The sequence below is a fragment of the Haemaphysalis longicornis genome, unplaced genomic scaffold, assembly GCF_048455015.1.
Source record: "Haemaphysalis longicornis isolate Haplotype H1 unplaced genomic scaffold, Haemaphysalis longicornis Haplotype H1 scaffold_5, whole genome shotgun sequence".
NCBI lineage: Eukaryota > Metazoa > Arthropoda > Arachnida > Ixodida > Ixodidae > Haemaphysalis > Haemaphysalis longicornis.
In genome coordinates, this window is record NW_027526385.1 from 153,325,577 (window position 1) to 153,347,937 (window position 22,361).

The 22,361-nt window shown below is 46.7% G+C and overlaps 1 protein-coding gene across 1 annotated transcript; it reads right to left on the reverse strand.

Annotated features, from left to right (window-relative positions):
- Positions 1 to 214: 214 nt before the first annotated feature.
- LOC144138761 (uncharacterized) lies at positions 215 to 21,770 on the reverse strand. Its single transcript, XM_077671176.1, has 4 exons — positions 21,664 to 21,770; positions 10,288 to 10,381; positions 3,055 to 3,302; positions 215 to 699 (listed from the first exon to the last, which is right to left on the reverse strand). The coding sequence occupies exons 2-4, from the start codon at positions 10,337 to 10,339 to the stop codon at positions 412 to 414; spliced, it is 588 nt and encodes a 195-aa protein (XP_077527302.1). The 5' UTR covers positions 10,340 to 10,381; positions 21,664 to 21,770; the 3' UTR covers positions 215 to 411.
- Between the last annotated feature and the right edge of the window lie 591 nt (positions 21,771 to 22,361).

Consider the following 22,361-nt stretch of genomic DNA (forward strand, 5'->3'; position numbering starts at 1 on the left):
ACGTTCCAGTACTTACGCACCACTCTGACAAGGTCATTCTGGTTTCGCTGTAGTTGATCCTCTCACACTACGAATCGTCGGCGCACCGCATCGGTTGGATAAACAACGGTTGAAAGATAAAAGAAGTAAAGCTTCCCCAAAACAATACCTGAAGCCGTCGTTCTTGTAGCTGCACTCAGACAAATACAATTTACACTTACAAGAGCTATAGCCCTTTGTAAACGCATACAATAAGTTTATTGGTTTGATTGCTTTTCCACAATGCTTGCCGTCAGCGCATCCTACTACTCTGGGAACTAGTAGACATTCAACAACTGTAGGAACTACTAAAGACGTGATGGTCACAAGCAGGCCACTTGAAAGGCCAATGCTTGAGTTCTTTTTCGGGGCTAATGTGTAAACGTACCCAAATCACTGCTCGTTAGCATTCTTCTGTGCACGATGCTTCTTGACGCCGTATGCGACTGCGGCTACTCCTCCAACTACAGCGGTTCCCACAAAAAGTGCGCCAGCGATACTACATGCACCAGTTGTGGCGTCGGGGCCCAGGTTAGAGGTGTCCACCTCCAAACTTTTCAACACCTCCTTAAGCCACTTCTGGCAGTTGTTTGAGAAGAGGTTGTAGCGGCCGCAGTCGATCATCTTTTGCACAATCCCTTTCACGGCGTCCTTTGAAATGTGAAACTGTCCGAGGTATTTCTGAAATATTAGTAAGAAGGCGATAGTTGTACACAGGATCTATAGTGCAGTTCACAGTATTATCGCGGCCAGGAATTCAGTTATGAAATAACAAAAAACATTGAGTCCAAATTGGCCGCAGCAACAAGCCATCGTCAATTTTTAAAGCAGTTTGTTCTTTCGAGCACTTAAACTGGGGTGTCCGTGCACAGTATAGACGCCAAGAACCTCTTTCAGTATCAAGAGGACAGCCATCAGTGTCGGTGAGGAAGTCAAAACTGCCTTTGGTATCGACAAGGGAGTCTCTAGGATTCCAACACAATTTTTACCTCTACACCGTATTGGTATAGTGAGAAAAGCAAAATTCTATTCCACGCAGTAAACCTTGAAGGAGTGAAATAGAAATGAACTGAGAGAAACTTTTATACCTGTCGATAGCGTATTCAAAATTTCACTATTGAAAAAGTGCGGTTTTATAAATTCATTAGGAACGTTGATGTTAGCATAGATCCAATTTCTCTGAATAAAAAACCAATAGGTAGGAAACACTTCGCTACCACCGTAATTATAGGTAATAAGGGTAGCGTCCTCGGCATGTTGATACTCCATTACTAAAAATAATTGCGCTAAAAAGGGGGCGGAATGGACGAAGTGAAGACGCACATTCGCGGAGAAAACTTCCAAATGCATTTTTTGTGCCACTGCGTCAAATTTATAAACTTCACAAAAACGTTTGCGCATGCGTAGGTATTAAGAAGGATTAAACGCCCGGGGATGCGGAGGCCAAGAAAACCAATTGCTTTTGGGTGAGAGCAAGCGAGGGAGTGCCGGCTCATTTATCTCCGAGTCTTGCATCGCCTCAGCTTCCGTAGTTTCTCGCAAATGTTGCGTCAGGCCAGGGGATAAAATCGTACGTTTCTCAAATATAGGTTTACATCCCCATTTTAAACAATGTGCAGCCAAGAACCCACCAGTGCCGGGTTTAATGTCATTTCAGTGTTCGCGTAACTGGTCATTCAGGCAACGCCTCCCGCTCAACTGTAACAGGCAGTACATTGGGCAGACTGGTCGTTATGAATAGTAACCTACCTTGTTCGCCCTGAACAAGTGTATACAAACAATGCGTGTTTCTGTAGATGAGGTATGAGTCACAAACTTGGCGTGCTACTGAACACCTGGGAATGAAAGTTCTGTCACCTCAACAAGTTTGGTATGCAGGATGATTGCAGTCACGCTTGGCGGCAAAATTCGCGGCTGTTATTAGGTACAAATCTTTGGTAAAACTACCGTACGTGATAGCGCCTTTAAGAATAAGAAAATATACCCGCGCAAGCGTGTAATGCAAAAAATGACAAACGGTCAAAAATGAGGTTGAAAGTGTCTTCCAGAGTCTCGGAGACAACAGGGTCGTCCTCAGGACGAAATAAAAAAAACTAAACGCAACTAAGAGACCCGGAAGGTGCAGGAGAAGAGTGGTTAGAGATAATTGGGAAAGAAGAAGCTTAGTGGTTATGGTGGTGATGATGGTGGTCCCGTACATAATCGCCAGAAAACTGGCGAAGTGGAACATTTTTATCCCCCTCCACCCTGCCTTGTTCTCCAAGTCGGGAATCGTCCTCGAGTAAGCCCAGTGATTTTGCAAGAACGTTGCTTTATTCATGGTGGTCAGCGCGAAATATGAATGCTATCCAACTCGCCCAATTTGCTACGTTGCTTTATTGTCGCTGCTGCATTGCGAAGCGGTCTCACCGCACACTCAATAAATATGTAAAGGAGCCAGTGTAGAGCGAAAAGCCTTGACGCAAATCTGTCTACACTGCACAGTGGGTTTTGAATTACTAAGCTTTCTTACAAATTCAATAAGAAAGTGCTACGAGTTGTGCCGCGCCTCCGCCAGTAGGCGCCACGGGTCCCGCGACCGAGAGAAGACGCAGTGAAACATCCCCCTCGCGAGGGGCACGATCAAATGCAGAGCATTTCCGGGGGCGCACGATGTTAAGTAGTTTGCGTTACGTTAATGTTGTTGCACTTGTGGCAACTGCTGACGAGAGAGCGCTCGTCAGCAGTAATTTGAGTGAGTCAACGATATAAGGCGCGTTCGTAGCGTCCCAATCTGTGTCGGCTTTGTGGCGCAGTGCGTAGAGCACCATGTACATTGCGTTCCGCCCGCAGGGTCGCGGGATCGAAACCGGGCGCCGGGTGGTATTTTTTTTATATAGTTGGGAGGGGTGCGGTGCGGACTACGGACGTCAACGCGGGTGACATCGTGAGTTACCGAAATGCTCTGCATTTATTACGAGGCTGTGACGACTGTGAATGTTGGAGACTGATGCTTTGGGTTTTTGAATAATTTATTACGTCTTAAGCCTCACTTACCTTCTTTGGAAACTGATTGTGAAATTCCTCTCTGTTTTGAGAGTGCCACTGCCCCTCCAGCACACCATTGGTGTTGAGAGCCTCGCACACGATCACTTCCTCTTCGTAATCGAATGCCACCAGCCAGTGCCGGAAACAAGTCAAGCCAGAGCGAGGTGACACCTGGGGCTGTTTGCGCAAGCCCTTCAAGCACACCTGGATGGGCCTCGTGCAAAAGTATGCACGGCAGCGCTGCGAATCAGAGGGCCCTGCAATAAATTTACAATTAGTGAGCATTTCATTACTGTCGATACAAAAAGCATTGTTCTATGTGCAAAGCCCCTAAGGGCTTCGTGATGTCGGCATCTCATGTCGTCGTCACATGTCTTTGTCGATGTAGTCATGGTACTAAAGCACCGGGACACTCATTTACGCCTCGCGCTAGTTACGTTACTAAAACACAGAGACACACGTTTACACCTCACGCTAGTACGTAACGCGTACTAAAGGAACACACAGAGACTCTCGTTTTCCTGCGCCTTGTACTATGACGCTTCATGCTTTAAGCAAAGCTGCATACCTGGCCCCCAACCTTTTGATCTCCACCGGCAAAAACGCCTCAGCGCCAGGAATACACTTATACACTGCATGCTTCGCCCCTCCCCAGGGTTCAAGCTGGAGGAGATGGCGCCGGAATTTTTTATCTGAGCAACCACTCATTTCCGCACTATACCCTTGGGGAGTTCAATAGCATGTGTAAAGACAAATCAGAGAGCTGCATTTGTGATTTTATTGGAGTTACAACATGAAAAAAATGTCTCTCGCTATACAGCTTCCCCTTTCTGGCAGTACCCTCTTCCGTGCTTTACAATTACTGGCGCCTGAACTGCCAGCTGCCTTCCTGTATGTACCGAAACATGAGCTGAGGACAGAGTGCTCGCAATACGACTTGTCCGGTTTTGTAATATTGGTATTGCTTCAGGGGAAATAGCGCACTGTGTTTTCGAACCTCGTTTTGGATGGATGTTCGGGGGAGAAATTACTTTCCGGCAAAAAGATGACTATTTTATGGTACTGTAAGCTTCTAAGACGTACCACAACACATTGAACCAATTTCGTAGACTCGGTAAAGAAATGTTCTTATATACGGCTTTAGTGCGGGTACACGTTACGGCGAAAATAAAGCCTCAAAATATGAGACTGAAACTAGTTTCAGTAGGACTACAAATGAACAAAACCAAGTGTAACTAACCCTGCCTCGCTAGTGGAAACAACTATTTTATTTGATATGCGCGTTTATTGCATTGTGCCCGCAGAAACAGGGAGCGATATGTTTCCTAAATCGAGTGTTTTTTCGGGGTAGTCACTACACGTTTTTTCTAACTATATTGTTGGGAATAGCCAGGTCCCATTTTGGTTCGCGGAAACCTTTTGCACACCAACCACTGCAATAGATCATCTCTCTCTCTCTCTCTCTCTCTCTCTCTCTCTCTCTCTCTCTCTCTCTCTCTCTCTCTCTCTCTCTCTCTCTCTCTCTCTCTCTCTCTCTCTCTCTCTCTCTCTCTCTCTCTCTCTCTCTCTTTCTCACTTAGCTGGTATTTCTGTGCATACGTATATTGAGCTCGTCCCCGCCTTCTTAGCGTGCACTTCAGTTTAGCACGAAGATGAACACCCCGTTAAACAGAGAGAATTCGAATAGGACAGCGCGATTACCGCGCCTTCACGAAATTCTCATGGCCGCCTCCATGACGCTAATTGAATAAATATACTATAGAGACAGCGTTGTGCCGATATTTTTATAGGTAGGTATATTCCTTGATTTGTTAAACCACAACGTGACTTGTGCAACTAAGACACATTTCTGAGGGCCCCTTCAAAATCTCTAAGGAATGCTGCCCAGATGTTCCCTTCACCAACGTGCTACAGTTGAACATCGCCAGTTGAACAGTTCAACTGTAGCAGTTGAACAGTCAATGCTGAACAGTTGAACAGTCAATGGCGCTACAGTTGAACATCGCCATTGACTGCCGGGAGTACCACGAATGCTGGACGTACGAGCCCCGTGCGTGCAAATAATTACTTCCAGTAGTTTCCGGTTACCTAAAGACTCTGCGAACAGCAGTGTCCACCACTGCTTCGTTATCGGTAGTTACTAATTCATCGCACGTCAACGATCGTCTGCTTCTAAAAACAGGTGGTTCCTAAACCTTCCGTTTTAAAATTAGACCGACACGAAGGAAAATCCAGACAGCACTTAAGAACCTCAACAATGACATCTCCGTACTCGAACACTTCGTCTCCGCAAGGACTTTGGACCCGGTGAGGTTCAACGAGAACGTGAGGCTGTTTTGAAAGAGCGCTGTGTCACAGGAAGTGTCAGGTGGAGCCTTGTTTCAACGTGATACGAGGCATTTCTGTAGCCCTCCATCCAAACCCCCGCGTCTATTGTCTTAAGCTTTTTCAGAGATGTTGCTGGAGACCAGACTGAGCTTCGCATCTAAAATTTTGGGATTTTCTGTTGCGCCCCAGCCAGGGTTGCATCTCAATATCTCTGCTTAAGTACTAAAGCAATCCCCTACATAAAACCAAAACCAGTGGAAGTGTGCAGTGGTTACCTGCCGCTTGGGTGAGCTAAATTCATACCTAAAAACTTAGGCATACCAATATCTGCTTTGGCGGAATCCCAATTACCGATCAAAGGGTAACTTTCCGCCTACGTTCCACATAAAAATCCCCTCTTTCCGACCTTTTCCCATTAAACCGCTGCTGTGTGTATTCGAGATAAGATGTCCCACACTGCACTGTCTGTACAGTATATCTCCCACCATAAGAAATACAATGTGGTTAAGCTTTCCCTGCTTCTCAGTGGCCGATTTCTAGTCCTAGTGCCCATGATTTCAATACACCGCATTCACAGCGCAGTATAAAATAACAAACGCTATAAGAAGCCATCTAGCAGACGTCACCGACAGTTTGACCCTTTGTGTTTCAAAAGACGCACTCCAACCTTCTTCACCGCCTTGCCACCAGTAGAATTGACTGACTCCCAGTGATATTCAGACAGGGGGGAGCGCAACGGCATGCTGGATGGGTAGTGACCGCTTCGGCATACCTGCGGCGAGAGTTTCAGTGTGGGGAACCTTACGGACAACACCGAAAACTCGCGTTGCGCCAGGCATCTTAGCCACAAATCATCATCGACGGCTACAGAGCTGGCAGCGGTGAGGTCTGCACTTCATTACATCAGCGGACATCATGCCCAGCAATTGGTAATATTCTTCGCCTCGCGCAGCGCTTTACAAGCGCTCCGAGAGCTTCAGAACAACCGAAGTCAGCTTGTATGTGAAACTGCCGAAATTCACACAATAACAGTGCGCGAAGGTCAAGAAATCATTCTTCAGTGGCTGCCTGGTCACTTGGAATACAAGGCAATATTAGATCCGACGCAGCCGCCAGCGCAGGCAACTTTATGAGCAACACGACCCAGCTTCCTTTCTCCCGAGAGGACAGCAACGCCCTTATCCTCGCAACCGGATGGGCTGCACAAATGTAGGAGTGGCAGGACCCGCACCGCAGGTATCTACCACTGCACGCTATTGACCCGCACTGTGACTTCCGCTTTCCACGCGGCGTCAACAAGCGGTGTGAAGGAGTTTTGCACCGACTGCGCCTGAATGTGGCGTTTACTCGGAGTTTTAAGTTTAAGATAGGTTGGGAAGGTTCCCTCCTGCGCCATACTTGCGCTGTGGGTGAGACTGTAAATCACTTGCTGTGCGTCTGCCCTCGATTCGCTGCTGCGCGAAAAACTGCAGCGAGCTCCCTCTCTCGTGTACGTCATGGAGGCAGTCTCGAAATTTTTCATTTTTTTTTTTTCAGGTACTTCAGGTACAGTACTTCAGGTACAAAAGTTCTGCTCCAGTACCTAAAGACTGAGTTGGACAAATATCTCTAGATCACATACAAAGCAAGTGTGTCACGATATCTACTCTTTCGCACTGCGGCGTTCATCTATTTATTTTTCCTGGGTTGGTGTTGTTACTCATTTTTCCCCCGTCGTTTAATTTTCATTTTGTTTCGATGTTTCCATTAGGATTTTCTTTTCAATTGTATTTTTATGTACGGACTCTTCTGGCAGCGTTCTCTTGTTTTTATTGTCCTTTTTTTAACGTTTCTTATTTGTCTTCTTCCCCTTGTAACCCTAATGTCTGATATGCACCATTCATCAACGTAGTCACCACCATCTGGTGTAGCAAGCCTTGTCCATAGCAGGGCTGACCTCACCAGTTCCCATAAAGAGCATTTTCTCTCTTCCTCTATCTCTGTCTGTCTGTCTCTCTCTCTCTCTCTCTCTCTCTCTCTCTCTCTCTCTCTCTCTCTCTCTCTCTCTCTCTCTCTCTCTCTCTCTGTCTCTCTTTATTTTGTGCCTGTTAAATTTTGATGAGTGTTTACCAAACACTCTGCGTTTACCAAAAAATGACACACATATACGTACTAGGAATCTCCAGTGAGTTTGTTCTAAATCTCAGGGAATGATGCCCCTTGCTACGTTGTCGACGGCATTATGTCCATCGAGTGCGGCGTTCTCGGCTAAGAAACAACCGCCAGTATGTGACTCTGCTTTCCAAGATAAGCATTTTGGGCCGTAGGGCTTAGTTAACATTTTTCTACTGAGGAAAAGAATTTATTTGTTTCTTCGTTAGGCTCCTGCCCGCCCTTCGAGTAGAATACTATTTTCTTTTTCATTTTTTGTTTTCTCTTCCCTCCAAGTGCAGGTGTAAGTGTTAGAAATACCTAAAGGCACAAAAAATGAAGGAAGCTCACAGAAACGCGTGAGCCTGTAAAGTAGCGAAGCCGTACTCAACCTTCACGGCCATCACGACGGTTTCTGTCTACGATTGCAGACGCTTTGCTTGTTCGCTGCCGCGGCGACCTTTACTCCATCCCTGTTATAGGTGTGAGCTTCCTTCATTTTTTTGGAATGTATAATCATTGAACACCACCTTGAAGGGGCGTAGGCTATGACGCCTCTTTCTCATTCCGAGAAGTGTTGCCACGATTACGGTGAACGCTGGAGTTCTTTTGCTAAAATTGGCCAATCTCCCTAATTAGTTACGCTTGGCTTGACAAACATGCGCCGGATACGCATGGCGGTCGTCGCGAGGCACTCACACACGGTCACTGCAACCTTGGTGAATCTTCCTAAGTGGCTATGCTTGAGGTGACAAACATGCAGGGGGTCGCTGGCCGGTCGCCTAGAAACATGCACACACAAGCTCTTGGCATTTTCTTGTTTTTTTTAACTCCAGTGTGGTCGCCGCAATCTGGGCCAATCCGAGTGGGCATGCTGAGCTTGACAAACATGCTCCTGGAACTATGGGCGGTTGTCGCAAGGGACACACACATGGTCGATGCAATCCTGACGAATCTCCCTAAATGGGTATGCTTGGCTTGACAAACATGCTCCGGGTATGCTTGACGGTCGCCCGGAGGAACGCACACACGAGCGTCCACCATAGCCGCGAGGCCTACGCTCACGTGCGTTCGCTCGGCAATTTCTTGGTATTTTTAACTTCGGACACAAAAATCACGATCTGCTAAACCCTTTCGCCAGGAGGAGGAGGAGGAGGAAAAACTTTATTGTGAGCCAGGTGATGTGGGAGTGGCTCCTCAGTCCAGGAGACCATGGGACGACCTTGCTGTCTCAGCCCTGGACACCAGGAGTTGCTGTGCATCCAAGCTGGCGCTGGTCGTCAGGTTCTCCCACAGCTCAGGAAGGGGAAGGGAAGTGGGTAAAGGAGGGAGGGCTGGGTTGTGTGCGCACCCCAAGATCATGTGTATGAGGGTACATGGGTTAGGGCAGAATTTACATGTGGCAGAGTATTGGGTGGGGTACATCCGATGTAGCCAAGTTGGGTGAGGAAAGGTGTTTGTTTGAAGCCTCCGGAGTATTACTTCTTCTGTTTTAGTAAGATGCGCCAGTAAAACGTTTTTGCCACTATTAATACCAGTAACGTAGGCAGAGAGCCCCTTCATGTTTGCTTCCGCAGTTCTTAACTGCAGACGGCATTCCGATTCACTCAAAATATATTTTAAATGCAGAGCATTTCAGTAACTCACGATGTCACCCGCGTTGGCGTCCGTAGTCCGCACGCTCAGTGCGCATGCGCGTCGAGTCGAGGCGATAGCGAACACTCTCTCGCGAGGGGCATTGGATTGGATTCGAACACTCTCTCGCGAGGGGAATTGGATTGGATTCGATTGGATTGGCTTGGATTGAATTGGATTTGGATTGGATTAAAGTGGATTGTGTTGGATTGTGTTGCGTCATAGCCGCGGCACGTTGCGTCATAGCCGCGGCTGACGCGCTGGGGCCGGCGCATGTGCAGAACTCTCTCTTCCGCGGTTTCCTCTCCTTCGGGCGCGCTGCGCATATAACCGGTTTGCCGTTCTCCGGCGAAGCAACATCCGCGCTTGGCTCAAACACCTAGAGTCCACGCCGCTTTACAAGTACGCCAACGTCGTCGACTGGGGCCGGCTTACGCAGTCCCCTCAACGTATATAAGCGGCGGAGCGCGCGTTCGGAATTCAGTCAAGGGCGTCTTTGCTTGGCTTTCGCCTGACGTGACGCTTTGCTTGACTCGAGTAGATGCGACGCATTTACTCGAGTTCCCCCAGTGGGAAGATGCGGGCGGCTTTTTTTACTGCTACATGGCGTCTCTCAACTTTTTATTGTTTTAAATCTTAGTTGCACTAGAAATCTGAATATTGCTTTGTCGGTTCCCATGTGCGTTCGCTTTTTGCCAATGTGAAATATTAAGATGCGATTGATTGATAGCGGGGTTCACTCTGCCGACGCTACACACGAGCTGTCAGGCGTGCCTTAGCGAAGGGCCCCGCATTATTTTCGACTACCAGGGGATGTTAACGTGCGCCGAAACCTCGACCAACGGGAGTTTTCGCTTTTGCGCCTCCAATAGAGGAGCAGCCACCGGTGCCCGGATTGAATCAGCGTAATTCGGATCGGAACCCCAATGCTTTATCCGATCAACCACCGCGTCGGCTAACATTAAGATGTGAATGCAGTCAAGCCTATTAACACGTTCGGATCAAATCGGTGCAGCGCAATCATTTCATATGGTTCTCTTGCAATATTTCTCTACTGACTGCATTTGTCAAACGCCTGCAGAGTTCCTCCAACAATGCTTATTTCTGCCATCAGTACATCAGAAAAATATTTCGCTTTACTCTTCTCACCTGAGCATAAGAATCCACCTCGCCGAGTTGAATTGGTGCTGCTCATTTTCATTCAGCTCTGGCGGCTATCGGCTTTGTGATTTCTTCACTCCACCTGCAAAAACCCGGGATGAAACACTATAACGCCATGTTCGATATGGCACTCCACGCGGACACACTCTTTCTGTGACCAAATAAGATAGAATGAGGCCGCCAACAAACAACAAACCATGGTTGCTTTGCAGTTATTCGCACAAAACACTTCGCAAAGACAGTCTCGTGAGTGCGACACCAGTGAATCCCCAAAGATAGGGCTGCGACGTTAACATTAATGGAATGGAATGGACGACTTTATTATGTCCTACAACAGGCCATTAGGCCCTGTTGTGGGACATGGGAAAAAGGGAGAGGAAGACGGTTCATACAAGACTCTTCACCGCACTGTGAACGCTCACTTAGCACAATATGCACAACTGAAGTAGTGCCGCGGACACTAATACGACAGTCATCCATGTATCCAAAAAGAGCCGTTCAGGAGCCACAAAGGGTGTGTTTGGTGGACCATCCAGAGAGAGCGTGAACGATCCGCCATCATACCACTTTATAGAGTACTCTTTCGAGACCGAATTCTGTAATTTGCTGTAACATTTGTTTCTGACGTGCTGGACATGTCCTTTTGAAGTACTCGATAGCTAGCGAAGCACGTGTCTAAACTGTATTCGGTGACTCAAATATATCGCCTGAATAGAAATAAAATTCAAAATGGGGAATGGAAACTTGGTTTCACGACGGTACCGCTGCCATAAAAAGTCGGCAGAAACTAGACGCGCAAGGGAATGGAACTCCCACATAGAGGGGGTGGGAGCGTAGACAGGGCAGACGGCGGTTAGAGAGGGCATCCTTAGAGAAGCGTACATTATTTAAAATTGAATACTTATCTTAAAAATGGCACCTGTTGAGAAGTAATCTGCTTGAAATTCAAATCTTAATGAACAGAACTATAGTCTTCAGGTACCAATAAATGTTTTCAATGGCTTGCCACTTTGACGGTAACTGCTTGCTAACAGTACACACACAAGGAAAGTTTCTAAACCCACTGCGCTATAGAGCGCCTCTTGTGGACAATTGATATTTTTTTCGCATGGAAATAACAGACGCCAAAGGAAAAAATGCCCGAAAGCCCAGTCATATTAAGCTTCGCTGAAAAAGTTGGCTAATGTAAGTTGGACGCCCATCGGTTTGCCATTTGCGACTTATTATTTTTGCCGGAGCATACATTTTTGTGGGATACACATTTTAAGGGCACATTGCAAGTAAGTCAATAAATACATCTATTGACATACAGTCAGGCACCTTTTGATCGATAACAAAGTCATGTTCACACGGCAGTAACTTCACTAACGTCCTTCACGTTTGTGCAGCAGTAAACTAACTAGCATTAGCTTGCGCAAAGCCACCAGAATCATCAGTTCGGAAGCCCTATTTTAAATTTCGCTCTCCTTGAGAAAGACGTCCTGGGGCGGCCGCAAGCCCATACGAATCATCTGGGAAATGCGCAAGCAGTTACAATACGTAGGGTTTCTAATCTATAAACTGAACCGGTAAATGGATGGCAGGAATGTTAAGCAGAATATAGCCTAATTTACATTTCTTCGAATTAGGCTATATTCTCTGCTTAACATTCCTGCCTAATTTGCTATTTTGCGAATTAGAGACGGGAAAGTGGACAAAGCATTAGGATAGGATAGGATAAAAACCAAAGGAAGGACAGGGAGATTAGGCAGGAGTAGAGCGCGGTTTGCTACCCTGCACTGGGAAGTGGGGTTCAGGGAAAACAGAAAGGGAGAGCGAGAGGGCGAAGATAAGAAAGGGAGCGCTCGCACGCATAGTCAATTTTCGCACTAAACACGTTCGTGTAATTCTGTCGTTAAAAAATCGAACAACCGTGTTTGTCGCCTTCTGTGAATTTGATGGTAGGGTGCGATGTCTAAGGCTTTTCTCAGCATTTAGCAGCCGATCGTACAGTCGGCGGTGACCGGTGTATAGCACGTTTCTATCCGGGGATGGTTGGGGCGAATACAAAGGATATGCTGCACTGTCTCTTCAACTCCACGGGCACCGCAGCGGTCGCTTCTAGCCATCCCGATGAAGAATGAATGAATAAAATATTTAATGACAACGACATGTGCAGTTAGGGCACCCGCGGTTTATAGGGGATCCTTATAGGGCTTGATCCTATGACACAGGCTGGCGGCGCGCGCCCTTTGCATAAGGTGAAGCTGGAAAGTAGGGCCGTTGGTGGTCAACTGCACCGTCCACAGTTGTATGGAGGGGTTGGAGATTGGGTTGCAAATCCGGTGTCTTTTTTGGTCCTCCCACACCTGATGGTATAGGGTACCGGGCGCTGGGCAGTAGTTGCAGGTGGTTTGATGGCCTGTTGGATAAATGGCATGAAGGAGGGTAAGGTGTGGATATGTGTTAGTTTGAAGTCTTCTGAAAGTTGTTGCTTCATTCCTTGTCAGTTGGTGGTGTGGAATGGGATTCATTGAACACAGGTTTACTGAAAGCAAAAAAAATGAGGGAGAGAAGTCTCCTTGACATGATCGGAGGCCTCGGTCAAGAGTCGGAAATGGGGTAGGAAGTAAGGAGGGGGGAGAACAGGGAAGGGGGAAATTCGCCGTTTGTGTCCTAGACGGCCAAGGTGTCTGTGTAGCGCAACGGAGGTTGTGGGTGAGGTGGAAGAGGTGGTGACTGTCTCGTGAGAGGTGGCCCGGTGTACACAAGCGCGGGGAGCGGCGTGAGCCGCCTAAGTCCCCTCAAAGGATTCGCGTCCTGGCACCCAAACCAAATAAAGTTCACGAATTCTCGGCCTTGTTCAAAGAAAACGAAGTGTCGTTATACAAATGCGACATTGTAGGTACTTTCTGCACGCAACCTGAAAGTCGGTGAGTATGGTGATTGTATCTTGCGTAGTGGTGATAGCGTGGGCTATCGCGGCTTCTTTGGCGGTATTAATCCATGTGGCATTAACTGTGCAGGATGTGGTTTCTTGTTTCCATGCATTCATTGCACAGGTTACATGGGGAGGATGGTGCGGATAAGAGGATGTGTCCACATAACAGGAATTTAGGTTATTTGCATATCTTGAGGACAAGGTTCATGCTGGGGTAATTCTTCTGGCATTAGTGTACATCAGATGCATATTTCTTGGTATTGTGGCCAGTCGTATGTCATGTCAGATCGTTAAAGGTATGCTTGTTTTCTAATGTTTACCCGTGGGGTCGTATAACCTAATCTGTGCACAGTAGGGCACCGAGTCTTTTTTTTTTTCAAGCGCTCAATCTTGTAGGCTTGGCGAATAATCATATTTTATCTGCGTTTGTCGTTCGTTTTAACAGCAAAATAGACAAATGCTGTTTTCCCTAGGTGATTCTACTTATAACTACTGCTTGTGTTGTTTCGAGCGTGTCAGATACTTTGAGGCGATAGCGACGATGCGCGACGCGGTGAATTATATGTGTCAGTTGGTTGACAGTCTTGTAGAGGGGAGCGATTGTGTGGTGCCTACAGCCATTTTTGGGGACAAGTCCAAGAATTCTAGAGTGCAGCATAGTTTGGACGGGTTGCTCATTTCTGAAAACGTCCGGGCTAGGGATGGGGGACTTGTGTTTCGGACACAAGCACTAAGCGTCAGAAGTGCAGATTTCTTCGGGGCATATTCAAGACCTTGTTCGCGAAGGTATCCTTGTGGGTGGTTTATAGCGGCTTGAAATTCATCTCGTTGGTCACGCAAGGATACTGTACGGGTCCATAAACTAAGGATATCTCCGTAGATGGCGTGACAAAAGTGGGGAATATCTAGCAATAATGGTGGGAGGACCTTCATGGCAAGGTTGAACAAAAGTGGCGAAAAGACAGCCCGGTTGGGTAGCACGAGCGATCGTTCAACAGAGGCAGACAATAACTGTCCAATTGTACTCTTGATATGCTCCACACCATCTATCTATCTGACACACCAATTAGGTCTATGTGGGGCAAAATGTACGGCAAAATTAGAGTGCTGGGTATCACTTTTGCCAGTCATAACAGCGCATAGTGCTGGATAAAGCAACTTCGAGGTACCTGGAAGCTAATGCTTCATATATTTTCCACACTATCAACTAAGCATGGAGGGGCCCAACAAACGGCTTCCAATACCCTAGCACGAGCACTGACTGTAGGCGACCTTCTCTACGGGGCAGCTGTATATACTCTCTCAAACAGTCCCAAGAAGCAATTATCAGTACTGCACAGGGCCACGCTCTCAGCAATAACGGGACTGCCGCGTCATAACGGTATCGAAGCCCTCACAAAGTTGCCTCCTCTAGCTCCTATAGAAGCCCTGCTTTTTGAAGCTGTCCTCCAACACGAACAACGCCGATCTCATACGTGTCAGGGATGCTGAAACTATGTTGCCACCACCACTGAGTCAGGCACCACCTGCCACCTGGCAAAGGCCACTTCTGACATCGCCAGATCAGAGACCTGGCATTCTAAAAACAAGGATTTGTCCACGCCAAAAAGCCCTTCGTCGCATCCTCGACACTATGCTTCTAGAATAAATTGACACCTTTAGCGATGCCAACCTGAACTAACACTGATTGGGCCTCGCGGGGCATTGTCCAACACGACCCGAATTTGTCAGTACCGTCACAAAACATATGCTTTATCTGTTTCCCACTGAAGTCGACCTGCGTGGCACTCTCCATTCACTGGAACATCTTGCATACAGCGTCGCTGCTACAGTACATGCCGCATTTGTATCCTTACCGAGTCCAAAACTTCTATTGACGAGTTCAACAAGGCTTTCACTGACCACCCTACTGTCCAACAGATGCAAGTTATGCTCAACATACTCGCTCAGGACAGCACTAAAACTCGCGTGGCATGGATGCCGGGGCGCATGATGCAGCGACATTGCAACGAGACCGCGCCCTCCGCGGCTAGGGAGAGCCTGCTGGTAACCTCTTCCCTGGATGACCAACCCCATTTTGCAGTCTCGCCCACCTCCTTTTGCCTGCAAATTGACCACGCTCGCCAAGCACTCCGATGCCGCCTAGCATCGAGCACCCCGCTTGGCTACATCAACGGCACCCCTTCTCAACCACGCCCAGCCGATATTTTCATTATTAATACTCTTTCCAATGCTCCTCTCACTCTTCACATCATATCAAAATGGATTCACCCTGAGAAGTCACCACCCCCACTTTGTCCGCTGGGTTCAGCGACCTCTATCGCGCACCTATCCCTTTAATCTGGCACTGTGCTGCATTCTCAGACCAGCGATGTATCCTCGAAAGTTCACTCCCCAATAGTTCTTCACAGGATAATCCCCCATACCATCAACGCCAATTCCTCGCCGCGCTATGCACTTTTTCCCTTGAGTTTGGTTTGGCTCGAGTAGCTTGAGCCAGGGCCTACAACCCACACGGCACCTCAAACTGGACAAACAGATCCTCAAGTGGACGCTGCGTACACGACTCTTGAAGATTCAAGAAATTTTATTCCTCCCTCCCTGCTATTCCAATTTCCTTAATCTGACCAACCGGCATCCCCGTCCCTATAAATAAATTCACTACTACTACTTTCTCCTGAGTAGCACGCGTTGTGTAAGTTAGCATTGGACGATCAGTTTATTCTGTTTCAAAAAGTTAAACTCATTTGTTATTGTATTTGTAATCACAAGAGAATATTGTATATTGTACATTTCTTTTTGCTTTGCTAGATTGCATGCAATCATTGATATATCTTTGAGAATGTTTTTCTTGTATCCAGTTGCCTAATACAATTTAAATTGTTCAGCAAGGGGTCTGAGTTGTGTTCCCCAAAAACTCTTGTTATTACCAAATATTTTCCGGTTGTACATAACATTTGCTTGATTTCTGCTGTGTTGATTTGCCTGACCTGGCTACGCTTTATAAGGGTGGTATGGCCTCGCCCAGCATTTTTTCCCATTTAGCCTTGTCACTTCAGACAGTACTTCTGTAAGAGTTGTCCCGAAGATTGCCCAGTCAAAGTAAAAAGCAGTTTCCTGCGCAAGTGTGGGAAGCTTCCCCTCATTGAAGAGGCCAGCATGTCTTTGTCCTGGCCAGCCGAACTTGCATACGGGGAAACAACATCAAATACAGTGGAACCCAGATCATACAATTTTCACCGGACTAGGAAAAGAAAATTTAACAACCACCAAAACGCAGCAGTGAGGAAAGCTACGAATATGAACGAAAACGGTGTAGCTTTCATTTGTAACCATGTATTTCTGCAACTTTGGCTTTGGAACCTTAAAAACCTCGAGAATGTACATAGGATTCGTGTTTTTTACTATTGCTGGAAAGCACCAAGCGTGACACTGCAAGGTGCCTGGTGATGTCGACTGTCTTCCGCGATGGCTGCGTGTATACTGCGACGGCTCCTTGTCTACTGCGTTTACTACGTAAAGCTTTTCATGAAGGGAAAGCGCCTCCCGTTTTCGCGACGCCATCAAGACACGGAAAAGTTCGCAGTTGCAAGTTTGACGGTGTTCTCAAAGCTTGGAGGACACGATGACGACAAAAGCGCGTGCTATTCATGCGGTGGTGCTTTTATGGCAAACGTGCACTTCTGTTGTAAGGGCAGAGATGATGGTGATAGCATGGACCAACATAGGCCATTCAATGGTGACGAATCGCACCCGCTTGCGGCTTCATGCAATCAGTTCCGTAGGCGAGTTTGACCAAGGCTCATCAAACGTCAAAATGGTAGTCCGCAAATGTTGTCCGGGCAGGTTAGGAGTATGAGATTACCAGGAATGATCGGGGAACGTACTCTGAGCCACGGCGTAACAGTGAGGATTTTAATACACTGGACTCTACGTGAGCTGCGCCGGGACTAGACTAAAGTAACGTAGCAGCCGGGAAAACGTAGAAGTGAGGAACGTAAAAGCGGGGTTGTACTGTATTCTACAGAACCTAGCATTTTCACTCGGCGAATGGGTCTACAGCACCATGCCGCCCCACCAGTGGGAAACGAATTTTCTAGTTCGAGAGGATAACGGCGCGAATACCGAGAACACATGTGCCGGGAGAAGTCTTTTAAAAGAAGGGGAGGGAGCCCGAGTGGGATAATGGGAGAGATCGTTCGAGCAAATAGTTGCAACGCCCCATCCTTAAACGTAGGCACAGTAGCCCGGACTTTAAGCGCAGCTAATTAGCAAATAACGGCTGGTAGCGGTGATTTTCCCTGGCGCTTGTCGTTACAACAAAAAGTTAAATTTTGGACACGCTTATGGGACGGAGCCTAGTTGCACACAAGTTTCGGGCATTGGCGCACGCAGGGAACGTCTTTCTGCGAGTGGGACGCGTTTCGCTCGTCGCAGAGTGAGTGAGGAAGAACTTCATTCATCCCGTCCCGAGCAAAATGGGAAGAGTGGGATAATGTTTAATCGTTTATGTAATAATAAATAATAATAATAATAATCAATCAATCAATCAATCAATCAATCAATCAATCATTTATTTGCGTACCCAGGAACAGCCGGGGTCGGCCTTTGTGCTGGCGCACGGAAACAGAAACACACGAAACATAATGTACACATCTTTCAAAAACAAAATAAAATACAAAATACAAAAAAAACGAAAGGATAGCTTATGTTGAAGTTACGGAATGAAAGTCATTTAAGTGCATGAACTCAAGGATAAAAGACAAATGCAGAATAAGAAAAGTTGGCAGTTACGCCAGTACAAACTCACAGACATGTTTGCGAAACAGAGTAGGGCAATCATTGAATATATCAAGGTAATCCGAGTACCGATTGTACGTGCATTGCAGTCGGCACACAGGGCACAAGACACGCAGACAATTGGGGTTGCAAAAGGTATCATGTTTCCTGGTCCACTTTTGCGGCCCATAAAGACGAACATGCTGTAGCAGCTCACCACAAGACACTATGCCGTGCATAATTTTAAAGAGGAAGAGAATATCAGCCTTGTTCCGCCTGGAAGTTAAGCATGATCGCGTCAATGAAGAGGGCGATCCAGGGTTATAATTACTACTATCGCCAAAGCGATGGTTGAAGATAGATATGAACTTATTTTGGACCCTTTCTACAAGCTTACGGTTTGTTTTGCTCGTGCTGTTCCAGACAACCGATGCATATTCAAGCTGAGGACGACATATAGTTGTGTAGAGCTTGAGAAGAGAAATCGGCTCCTTGAACTCCTTGGACACGCGACAGACAACGCCAAGCGATCGAAGAGCTCTACGAGTAATTACCTGAATATGTGGAGAGAAGCTCAGTTTACTGTCGAAAGTGACGCCTAGGTCATTAACCTCTACCACACGTGGGAGTAATTCACCGTTGATGTTATAGGGAAACAAGATGTTGTCAGTCTTTCTTGTGTATGTCATTACCTTAGTTTTAGATGTATTGATGAGGAGTTTGTTGCATGAGCACCAATGCGAGAAGGACGAGATTGCTCTCTGGAGAGCGGAACAGCTGGCAGAGTTGGAAACAGATTTAAATATTTTTACATCATCGGCATATAAAAGAAAATTACAATCATTAAATATTGTCGCGACATCATTTATAAAGATTGAGAAGAGAAGTGGCCCGAGAACTGAGCCCTGAGGGACACCACTGGTGACCTCATAGGAAAGAGAAGACTGTCCATTTACATGCACGAAACATGACATATCACATAGATAATTGCATATAAGAGATATCAGGGATGGTTGTATATCAAGCTCAGATAGTTTTTTGGCTAAGAGCTCGTGGCAGACGACATCAAAAGCCTTGCTTAAATCAAAGTAGACTACATCAAGTTGACCTCTCCCTTGCACAGCTTCCGAAGCATGCAGCATGAAGTTGACGAGATTGGTAGTGGTCGATCGGCCCGCGAAAAAACCATGCTGTTCAGGTATTAATGTGGCATTTATACTGAATGTGAGTAGTTTATGCAGTATTGACTCAAACAATTCAGAAGCAGCACATAGAATAGATATCGGTCGGTAGTTCGTGGGCTCCAATTTAGAACCTGTCTTAAATACAGGAACAACCCTTGCATTCTTCCAACGAGCGGGGAACTTGGCAGACTTGAGAGAAGTTTGAAATATACACGTCAATACTGGAACTAGGATATCACCAAACGCTTTCAGTACGGCAGAAGGAATGGCGTGAGGGCCGCATGAAAATGACGATTTCAATTGTTTCAGAGCTTTCAAAACGAGACTTTCCGAAACCAGCACTTGTGAGTTTTTACAGTAACCTAGAGATTGTGGAGGGGGGCAAGCTGCGCTGTTGTTGCCATAAGTGGAACGGAATTGTCGCGCAAAGGCATTGGCAACGTCCGATATGCTCTCTCCTCGTTCATCGATGAGGTTAATGTTCCCAGGTGAATTTTTACATGTTTGAGAACGGACGTGGCCCCAGAAAGCTTTTGCATTGCGTGTTGCATCAGCCTCAACCGCGGCAATGTAATTCGACCTATCGCGCCTAACCAGACATTTACAAAGAGATCTGAGTTGACGAAACTCATTCTGCCACCTTTGCTTAGCTTGCTTGTGCGCTAGATTTTTCCTCCCCAAAGCTCGTTTAAGTTCAGCAGAAAACCAACGCGGAAAATTGCCTTTCTTTTCACATTTTCGGGGAACAAAGCTCCTCAAGCCATCGTGAACAACTTCAGTAAAAAAATCGGTCTGTTCATCAACGTCGTTGAGGTTAGCTATTGGTGACCAATCAGTGTTACTAAGAAAGTGAAATAAACCAATGTAGTCGCCACGAGCAAAGTCGTAACTACTGCTTCCTGGTGTGCAAACAGGGGGACTGTAATGGAGGAGAGATACGTTATGCAATGAAATATGTAATGACGGATGAAAATTGTCCGGTTTTACAAGGTTAGTATGACTGCGCGAGACGTCGACAGCTTCCAAGCTAGTCAGACACAAATCTAAGACGTTCCCACATGAATTCCTAATGAGTTTGCACTGCTGCAAGGAAGTAAAGGAAATAAAATCGAATAGAAAGTCACACTTCGGAGATATTGGGTGAGACGCCTGACTGACCCGCTGAGTCTCCCAAGAAATCCCCGGTGCGTTAAAGTCCCCAGTGACAAGGAAATGGTGATCACTGCGAGATATTACTGTAGTTTCGATTGTGTTAAGGATATTTCTGAACTCACTGGCATGTGTCTCGGGGGAAATGTAGTATGTACACACTAAGAGCCGTTCACCCCGATCACAAAACACCTCTAACCAAATACACTCACTCTCCAATTCAAGGTCAAGGCGGCGTTTACACTTGATGGAGTCATGTAGGGCAATAAGCACACCACCGCCCCGTTGTTTATCGTGCAACGGGTCACGGTCATGCCGGAAAACTTGGTAATGCGGAGGGAAATAATAATAATAATAATAATAATAATAATAATAATAATAATAATAATAATAATAATATTAATAATAATAATAATAATAATAATAATAATAATAATAATAATAATAATATTCTTTATTGTCCTTCTCTTTACAAAGTAAATTGGCAGGCCTGTCGAAGCCAATATAGGCTTGTGTGACTAGGCCTGGCAAGCCGGCGAAGCGAAAAAAGAAGGCAATAGAGTACATGGAAATACCAAAATAATAATAATAATAATAATAATAGTAATTGAAATATTTATTTCTGCCTCAAAGAATACAAAGAGGGACAGAGGAGCTGCAGAAACAGCCGTCATGATGGCTTGAGTAGGCCGCAGCCCCCGGTCAGACGAGCAGCAGCAGCAGCAGCAGCAGCAGCAGCAGCAGCAATGAACAACCAATCTGTTTATTACAGCGGCAAACAAAATTACGCACGCATGACCCATGAGATGGCAACTTCAGCTCACCGCCACCCGAACTCTACAAGTAGTTAGGATCTGCTCGGCAGTGTACGCGAATCGACTTGTAGCTGATATACACCATGGCTATTGGTGCCGACCGACGACTCGGCAACGCGGGGAAATCGCGGTTGGTTTGACGTACCAAGAAGGCGTTTCAAAGTAGTGGGGCAAAACGCTCTGCTTTCTCTGCTGCTTTTGTCGCGCTAGCGCACATGCAGAAATCAAGCCGTCCACACAATTTTCAGTTTGTCTTGAGCGCGCACGCTATTTTGCAGGAATAGCGGACGCCCCAGAATTGACTTCAAGACGAGCTAGCGTGTCGTGTATCTTTCGCGTGAGCAGGACCTTGTGTGACCTCTACTGATGCGAAGCTGCGGCTTCTTTTCCTAATAATATTGCCGGTTGCAGCGATCGCTTGGCTAAGTTTGTAGACTTCAGGCGTAGTTCTCCAGGAATGGATAAAGCAGGAAATGACGTAGCGTTTTCTCCTCGCAAAAACCGCCCGCACACTCACCGGCCGTTCCTGCCCGCACGGCCAACGAAGAGGCTCTAACCGGCGCAGGCCACAGCAGCAACGGATCGTAGGCGATTTCCCGAACCAATCTAATAATAAAAACAGGTACGAATACGTCAGGCTTCATGTTAATGGGGCAAAAATTGTGCATGGGGTTGTCATCCGCGGTGATTGTGAAAGCGGAAACCAGCAAACTCGTATAATACTAAGCCTACATCATTTTCACTGACCACCCGCGGATGCTGGTGGGAAACGTGAAACTAGCACCCGGCTTTTCGCCCGCGTTGCGCCAAGAGACTGCTGGAAGACGCTGCTTACGTGAAAGAATTAATGGAGGCCACAGCCGATATCTTCCCGCCGTGACCGGGATTGCAGCTGTAACAAAGCTGCAAATGCGAAGATTCGAAGGAACAGATTTCAGTGGGGTAAAAATTAAAGGCAGGGATTGTTCCTCAATATTCCAGGGAAAGTGACGCTGAAATATCTCCCGCGATGCTATGGCCTAAGTTTGTTGAATCCGAGCAACCCCAGCCATCAAAAACTGTTGGGAAATACCTTTTCCTAATCCTTCGCGCTAGAGCATGCTCCGTTTTGGTTCCTCTGACATCTTCAGAGCCTCCAACTCTAGATTGACTCCTCTATTCTTAATCTGCTTAGTACAACCGGTGAGTTACCGTACCGGCGCACCTTCAGCCGGC